The sequence below is a fragment of the Glycine soja genome, chromosome 17 (assembly GCF_004193775.1).
Source record: "Glycine soja cultivar W05 chromosome 17, ASM419377v2, whole genome shotgun sequence".
NCBI classification, from domain to species: domain Eukaryota; kingdom Viridiplantae; phylum Streptophyta; class Magnoliopsida; order Fabales; family Fabaceae; genus Glycine; species Glycine soja.
The window spans coordinates 23,627,500-23,636,366 of record NC_041018.1 but is presented as its reverse complement, the minus strand read 5'-3'; the positions used below and the strand labels follow the sequence as shown (position 1 = coordinate 23,636,366).

The 8,867-nt window shown below is 29.5% G+C and overlaps 1 protein-coding gene across 1 annotated transcript; it reads left to right on the top strand.

Moving 5' to 3' along the window:
• Nucleotides 1-1,805: 1,805 nt before the first annotated feature.
• LOC114393011 (3-ketoacyl-CoA synthase 20-like) lies at nt 1,806-8,498 on the top strand. The gene is made up of 2 exons (XM_028354268.1): nt 1,806-2,485; nt 7,534-8,498. Exons 1-2 carry the CDS (start codon nt 1,868-1,870, stop codon nt 8,317-8,319), a joined length of 1,404 nt encoding a protein of 467 aa, XP_028210069.1. The 5' UTR covers nt 1,806-1,867; the 3' UTR covers nt 8,320-8,498.
• Nucleotides 8,499-8,867: the final 369 nt, after the last annotated feature.

Here is an 8,867-nt window from a genome sequence, read left to right as displayed (position 1 = left end):
AAAACATTCATACTACTATTAAAGAATTAATCAAAGCTTTTATTACATCATGCATTATATCAAATATAAGAGAGTTAGAGAGCTACTACTACTAGCAAATGTTATAATCTAATTAATCAAACGATCAATAAATGATTAAAGAAATAAAAAGAAAGTATATGATCTTTTTTGGGTAGAAATTGGCAATATTGAATATATTTCGGTAAAGGATACTAAGAATATTTTTTCATATATAGTATTTTTTAAAATTCTTAACCAGTATGTTTGGGACTTGGGACACTTATTCGAACTCTCTCAAATATAACCAGTGAATTATTATTTTAATATATATATATATATATATATATATATATATATATATATATATATATATAAATTCAGTGGATGATAAATTATTAAAAGGAATGCATAATATATAACGGATAGGTTCTTGACAAAAATATTAAAACACACGACTTACTAAATATTTAACTATTTTTATTCTGAAATAACTAATTGTGTTAAGCATAAATAATTAATTTAAATATCATTATTTGAACATATATAGTTTAATTAAATTAATAATATTCCTTGATTATGTATTTTCCCGTTTATTCTATAAAGAATTAAGTTTTGAAGGGAAAAAAACAAGAAAAATGTTTCATAGACACCCTAAATGCTATAAGACTTCTAGTGAGAGAAAAAAGTATAATGCAATGCTATAAGACTTCTAGTGAGAGAAAAAAGTATAAGCATTATAGAATTTATGATGTCGAGAAAGATAAAAAAATGAAAAATGTTGATAAAATATTTAAAATAAGTGATTGATTATGTATCATTATTGGAAACACAATGACCATAAGTTTCAATTGAGAGGATATAACTTAAGATGGAAAAAGTCTTGATCCAAATCCTAGTTGTGAACATGACATGCCAATTTCAGTTTGACTAAGCAGATACATTTTCAATTTATGAAGTATATTTATTTTGGACAAATTTAAAACGTAGATTTGGTTTAGGTGATGTTTACACTGTTATCTAGTGAGAGCTAGAATTGGTAATCTTCTTAATAAATATTTACATGAAAGGATTTTAAGAATTATTGAGGAGAAATTTTGGTTTTAAGTAAAGAACAGCACAAATAGCGGTTAAGGTTTTATATAAAATTTTCCTCTAATTTAATGCATTTAACTTCAATTAATTACACAAGATCTTATTATTCATGGAAAAAATAAAGATAATCTATGCATAATATAAATTAAAGAGTTGTCACAATCTATTTTCTTGATTTTTCATATGGTCTTCCAAGTGTCTTAAGAACACTAATTAAAAAAATTTAAAATATTTATTATAAAAATAAAAAAATATAAAAAAAAATAATGAATAATGTAATTTTACACATTCTTTTTTTTCTTTAAATTTAAGAAGGACTTCTATATAACAAATTTGATTTTTTTTTTATTTTAAAATGATAGTATTATTTTTATACATATATTTTAAAAGACTTATCAAATAACAGTCTAATCTCTTTTCATCTCTCTTTTTTTTTTTTTCCACTTTTGCCTAGATCTAAGTTTGATTTTCATTTGTACAGGTACCTTATATCCTCCTTTAATTTGATCAAATCACTTGTTATTATTTTACTTTGAAGGCATTCACCGACTGTAAACCAAAAGCAAAGCTAACTCCTGACAAAAACAATTACTAATAGTTATGAGTTCTAACTCCCACACTTGCCTCTTTACTTTCTTTACCAACATGAACACCGCCCTATACATCAACACTTGCCCAACCCCCAAAAATCATTCTCTATATATTGCCACATGTTGCTCCTCCGTATAACCCCAACTACAAAAAATATCTCACGCAATAACAAACCCTAATAACAATGCTGAAGCATTTCAACATGAACATTTTCTTCACGTTGCTTATAGTTGTCACCTTAGCTAGTTTCTATGTTCCCCATTTGAAGCCTAGTCTTTCAATTACAATACCCTTCTGCATGGTTGCAACCCTAGCATACCAATTTATAATGAGAACACCCAACAAAATTTACTTGGTGGATTTTGCATGCTTCAAGCCAAGCCTTGAATGCCTGTGCTCCAAGGAAATGTTGCTCGACCGGGCGAAACGCGTCGGTTTCCTCTCCGACGAGAACTACAAGCTTGTGAACAAGATTCTTGACCGGTCCGGGTTGGGACCGTGGACGTATGTCCCGGAGGGTCTCCTGGAGATCCCTCCCAGACTAACGTTGGAGGAGGCAAGGAAGGAGACGGACACGGTGCTCTTCGGGGCCGTCGACGAGCTCTTGGAGAAAACCGGTGTTGAAGCCAAAGACATTGGGATTCTTGTGGTGAATTGTTGCTTGTTCAATCCCACACCATCTCTCTCTGACTCCATTGTCAACCGGTACAAGCTTAGAGGGAACATTTTGGCCTATAATCTTAGTGGCATGGGGTGCAGTGCTGGGGTTCTTGCTGTTGACTTTGCCAAACAGCTCCTACAGGTTCTCTCTCACCATCATGCTAATAAATTAGTATTCCATGCATTTTTGTATTGTTTTACTGCCATCACATATATATCTTCAGTTAGTTAATTATACTAGTTCATATTTATATTTTCAAATAATAATGTGTATGAATATCTCAACAATACAGTGCATGTGTGGTACTTTTTCAGTGTTAAACGTACTTTTGAAGAAGAATACTATGTGTGTCTTTTAGTTTGAAAGTATTTTTCGAAGTGAAGTAGTGGAGATCTTAACATGCTAATAGGCTATCATTGGTTTTTGGTTTGTAGTATTCCAAATTCAGTTCCAAGGATACTTAGTTTTGTAACTCGTATGATTACCTTCAAAAATAGGTTTGATTCTTAAAATTTTGTCAAAAAACTTAGTTTAGCAACACTTAAGTTGTTTTTGTAAACTCGGCTTATAAACTAAGATAATGATTGATTTGAGTGTTTATTATTTTATTTTATTTTTATTTTTATTTTTTAAAAATAATTTTTATTGTTAAATTTTTAAAATTTATAAAACATGTATCAAGAAAAAAATATTTTAAGGTACTATTGTGTTTTTATTTCTTCAGATAAAGACTGAGAACATTCATTTATTGTTATCAATTTTAGATTTGATTTTAAAATAATAAATTTTAAATAAATATATTTTCACTCTTATTTTATGTTTTATTTTTAAAAATAAAAACAAAAAATACACAAACCAAACATCACGCCGACCTTAAGTTTAACACAAACTTAAAATTGTAAAATATGCACATAATCACTTAGAGTGTGTTTGGATAGAGAAATTTAAAATTCAGAGGAATTTTAAATTCTAAGAATTTTAAATACTTCAATAGAAATTCTTTTATTTTCAAAATTTTGTGTTTGGATAAAAAACTTAAAATTATGAGGAAGAAAAAAATGAATGAAAAAAAAAGAGAAAATATGATTAGTGTACTAGTTATACGTGTTCCTCTATGCTCACACCCGATCGATATTTTAGGAGCTAAGACGCTTCTTGAAGAACACTGTAAAAAGAGAATTTCAATTTCTGACCTTTTAGAAGGAAATTAAAATTCTAAATTTTTAGTTGTTTAAAATTCTGTTTTAAAATTCTAAAATTTTAAATTCTTCATAAAAAGTATCTAAATAATGAATTCTAAATTACAGAAATTTAAATTCTCTCATAAATTACTTTTCTCAGTTAAAATTCTCTATCCAAATGTACTATTAGTCTATTAGAGTAATGATTTTTAGTATATCTGTTTATTCAAATAATTCATTGATTACTCTATTTCTTTTCCTATCATACCATATAAATTTATCATATTTATATTTTTCTCTTTAATTTATTTCACTCACTAAGTACTAAATAAGTTTTTTTTTTAAACCTAAGTTTTTCACGAGTATTGAAAATCATTTTTTTTTCATTTAAAGTTTTTCATAAGTAGTATCATTTATCGCATTGTCTCTTATTTATTTTTTCTATCTCTCAAAATACTATAAATTAGCATTGAATGTTGACAAAACATAACTCTAATATTCTTAATGATACTATTTATTTACATTTTCTTTTATTATATCACTTATTTCATGACATAATTTCATTTTTTTAACTCTCTTTGGTCTAAAAATTGCGGACATTTATCGAAGAAATGTTGTTTCTTGTCTCAAGATGCTAGGTTGACAGTAGTGATAGCGACGTAAAACGGCCACATTTTGTTTCTATTTTATACAGCTGTTCCAAGTCATCTTATAATATCCTGCGCGGCACTTGTGCATTAAAAGATTGCGATACTATCTTATCAAGTTTCCACGTCACGATAATGATGAGATTTTCATTTTATTTTTTTCATCTCATTTTCCCCCACATATTATATCATTAATTACATCTCTCACTTTTTTTCTAGACTTATCTCTCTTCTCTTCTCCCATTAATGTGAGAAAATCAAAACACGTTGTTGTGTCTGTCTGGATCCTCTGCAACACCTTATTGTCGACTTATCATGTACTCCTACGCATGAACCAAAACATGAACAGGATTTTAATGCAAAATAAATTTTCATGTATGCATAACTTAAAAATATATATTTGTAATAATTTTATAGTATTTTGTTTCTGGAAAATGCATTGACACCAATGTCTTGTTATACATCTAGGAAAAGATACAGACAGAAGAAAATAGCATAGATATTATATTTGATAGGATATAAAAAATAAGAAAAAAAATTAAGAGGTCAAATAACTATACAGGTGTCTTGATCTGTAACGCCTCCATGATTAATGGGTGGGGCAACTGGTAACTGATCCAAGGGAGGCCAGGATGTTTTTTGGGATCCTTTATGTATATATAAGAAAAAATATTAAAATTAAAAAATACTAATAAAATTTTTTTTTTTGAATTGATATATGTTTAATTTTCTTGTAGATGATTATATATCTAATTTTACACATTAAATTAATAATAAATATTTTTTTGAAACTTATTATTTATTAAATAATTATGTAAAAAAATTGACCTCCTTTAATACACTTTTCAACTTGTCCCTATGGGCAACACACCTGATAGAAAAATTAATGATCACTTATATGTGAACATCTAATATTTTCAAATATCTAATAATTAGCACATATATATTTTTTTCTATTGTTTTCTTCTTTTCACATTATATCATCTATACAACTTATTTCTTTTTTTTTCTCCCTCTCTCAATAGCTTTCATTTGAAATTTTTAATGTTCAAATATCATTTTTCAAAATTAATATACTAAGACAATTTTAAGAATAGTTGTACGAGGAGATAAAGTGGTCTGAATCATCCTTTTACGAAGAACCCACTTATTTTTATGAAAAATGAATAACATGAGAGGCAAAAAAAGAAAATTAAATAAAGAGAGAGAAAAATAATAAATATGATAATTAAAGAGATGAAATAAGAAAAACAAAAGTAAAATAATGAAAAAAGTATATATATATATATATATATATATATATATATATATATATATATATATATATCATTTCATTTACATCTCATTGTTCTTACATGAATAATACTTTTTCCATGTTTTTCTTCTTTTCTGTTTTTTTCTATTATATATTTTAAAAATAATTCTATTAATAAAAATCAAATTCATGTTAGCACAAGTTGTGCCTAGGACTTGCCATAAGAAATTACAAAATAAATTGGTGCACCCACCTATTACAAAAGGGGAAAGGCTGCTGCTCACCCCTATGTTATACCCCTGTAAGCCACTGATCCGTCCAAAAGCATTTTAAAACTTGTACCCTCAACATTTAATAACCACGTGAGCCAACTGTTCGCATGTTACTTCTTCCTGTCTTGAATATAAAACAAATAAATTTATTTAAATTAATTAGTAAATTTGGCTAGCATTATTTAACTACAACAATGCCATTCAAATTTGATATAAAAAGTAATAAAATGTTATATGAAATACAATTTCAATTAATCAAAAAATATTTTGAAAATAATATCACTATGAGGTAAAATAAATAAAATTTTACTTATATTTAAGATTAATATCTATATTTTTTTATCTTATATTTGAGACTAAAGAGAATATCATAATTTTATGGGGAAAGTTTTTTAGAGTTGTCAAGAATAACCACTTTAAAACACATATTTTTTTATTCACTAAAATCTATTAAAAGTGAAAATAAAGAGAGAAGTTGATTGAATAAGATGTGATGAGACTCACCCATTTTTATGATTGTGAATAAATTTCAATAAAATAAAGAGTTTATGTGTTTAAAAAATGTTTTAGAACTAGCATTTCTTGAATAAATTTCCTTTTAAATATATATATATATATATATATATATATATATATATATATATATAAGATTTAATATAAAAAATACACATATTAAATCTTGATCATCTATATTCATTATACGGTCTGTTTTAATGCTCTCACTCCCGTATAAAATAAGTCTCTCTCTCTCTGTATATAAGTACTTCTCACTCTATTTTCCTTCTCTTTTTATTTGTTTCTTCTCTTTTAGCATTAATGTCAAAAAACCATAACACGCTTCACAACAAATTGATGTGTAAATGAAATAATTACAAGAAAAAAATTTCATGCACAGCATGAACCAAAACATAAACATCATTTTTATATAAAAAAGGTGTAAATAAAAAAAATCACAAGAACAAATTTCCATGCATAACTTGAAAAGTATATTTGTAATAATTTCAAAATATTGTCTCTACCCCCTACATGATTCATGGGTGGGGCTACGCACGTGATGCAAAATTAATATAAAAAGTCAGTTTCAAGAGTATTTGTAGGATGAGATAGAGGTTGGGATCAACAATTTACTAATCTAGACCCACTTATTAAGAGTAGCTGTACATGAAATAGACGATGATATAGAGTGGTCTGGATCATCCATTTATTAGATAATGAGTAATATCCACAGGATTTTGAAAGTGAATTGTCTGATATATAAAAAAGAGAGATAAAAAAATTGAGGTAGAAAAGATGAAAGTGAAAATAAATCATAAATATATGTTGATTATCTATTTCTTATGTACAAAATGTAGTTAAAAAATACGAAAAATTATATTATTATTAGATAGATAACAGAAAAAGAGGGAGATAAATATAGGATAAAAGGTAATAAGGGAAGAAGATAATGCACAAAATGTCAAAACTTGATTTGTTTTTGTTAGAATGACTAACAGTTTTTGCAATACACCAAAATACAATCATGACTATAAGAAAAAAAAAAATTTGTTATGAAACACTTTTCGAAGCATACACAGGAACCTTTGATTTCTATTTTGGTTTGAATTCCATCAAATTAAACTTTCTTTTTACACTATTTTTAAATTTATTACTTAACCAATTACGCAAATTAAGCCACGGTCTTTTCCCAATCCATGCAGAAATGATTGGTACCATTCGGCAATCCTCATTGCACATTCAATCAATAGTAGTAGAATAATTCGTTTAAAAAAACTACCATTCTTTCGTCCAAATAAAATCTGTCTCGTACTAACTACCTCTGCTATATCTTCTGTAGGCACACCCGAACTCGTACGCTTTGGTTCTAAGCACAGAAAACGAAATATCAAGCATGTACTGGGGCAACAACCCTTCAATGCTGCTGGTCAATTGCCTCTTCCGCATGGGCGGCTCTGCAGCCCTCCTATCAAGCCACCTCTCCGACCGCCAGCGCTCGAAGTACGAGCTCTTCCACACGCTCCGGACCCACGTTGGTGCCGACGACAACAGCTACAAATGTGTCTTTCAGGAAGAGGACGATGAGAACAAGGTAGGCGTGTCTCTATCCAAAGAGCTCATGAACGTCGCAAGGGATGCCTTGAAAGTCCACATCACCTCCCTCGGCCCGGTGGTGCTCCCGATCTCTGAGAAACTCAAGTTTCTGGTTAACCTAATCGAGAGGAAGGTATTGAAGACGAAGATCGAGTCCTACATGCCGAACTTCAAGCTTGCGTTCAAGCATTTTTGTATCCACACGGGAGGTAGGGCTGTGTTGGATCGCATGCAGAAGAGCCTCGAGCTTGAGGATTGGCACATGGAGCCTTCTAGAATGACACTTTACAGGTTTGGCAACACGTCTTCTAGCTCGGTCTGGTATGAGTTGGCATATTGTGAGGCCAAGGGGAGGATTAAGAAGGGTGATAGGGTTTGGCAAATGGCGTTCGGGTCCGGGTTCAAGTGTAACACTGCTGTGTGGGTTGCTTTGAATACGATCGAACCAGGGTCCATCAAGAGTCCGTGGAGGGATGAGATACATAATTTTCCTGTCAAGGTTGATCCACTCCCTGTGAAGAGTAACAAATGAATGAATAATCCAATCATGCAAATTGGGGTTTGGGAATTTCTGAGGAAAAGTATGTGGTTTGATTTGGATTATTAGTATTTATAATTTAGTTAGTTGCGTATGTTTGTTATGTTATGGAAGAATTGTGTACTTAGTTTTCTCTAGCTTTAATCATTAACAACTACCTTTTGGCCTTTGCAGTGTTGTTGATTCTCACCGCTCTTCCTTTTTTTTTCGTCGGCAAAAAATATGAACATATAATAATAAAAAACGCACAAGGAGTGCCAATAATTACAGACGTAACCAGGCTCCCCACTCCCTTTAAGTGAAGATAATCGTAAGTACCCGAGACACCTGTACACATTCATCTTCAAGTATACACCTATGAACTGCATACAAGAAGATGCATAGATAGGAGGCAATACAAACATCACAAAATTCAACCGACCATAAATACATGTAATCCCATAACCAAAACATTTATATTAGTTTCACCCAATTAAAATTCCCTTCCCAGCAACGTAGCACGCCCTCCATTATTCTCCTTCAAGAGAGCTACAAAAATGTTG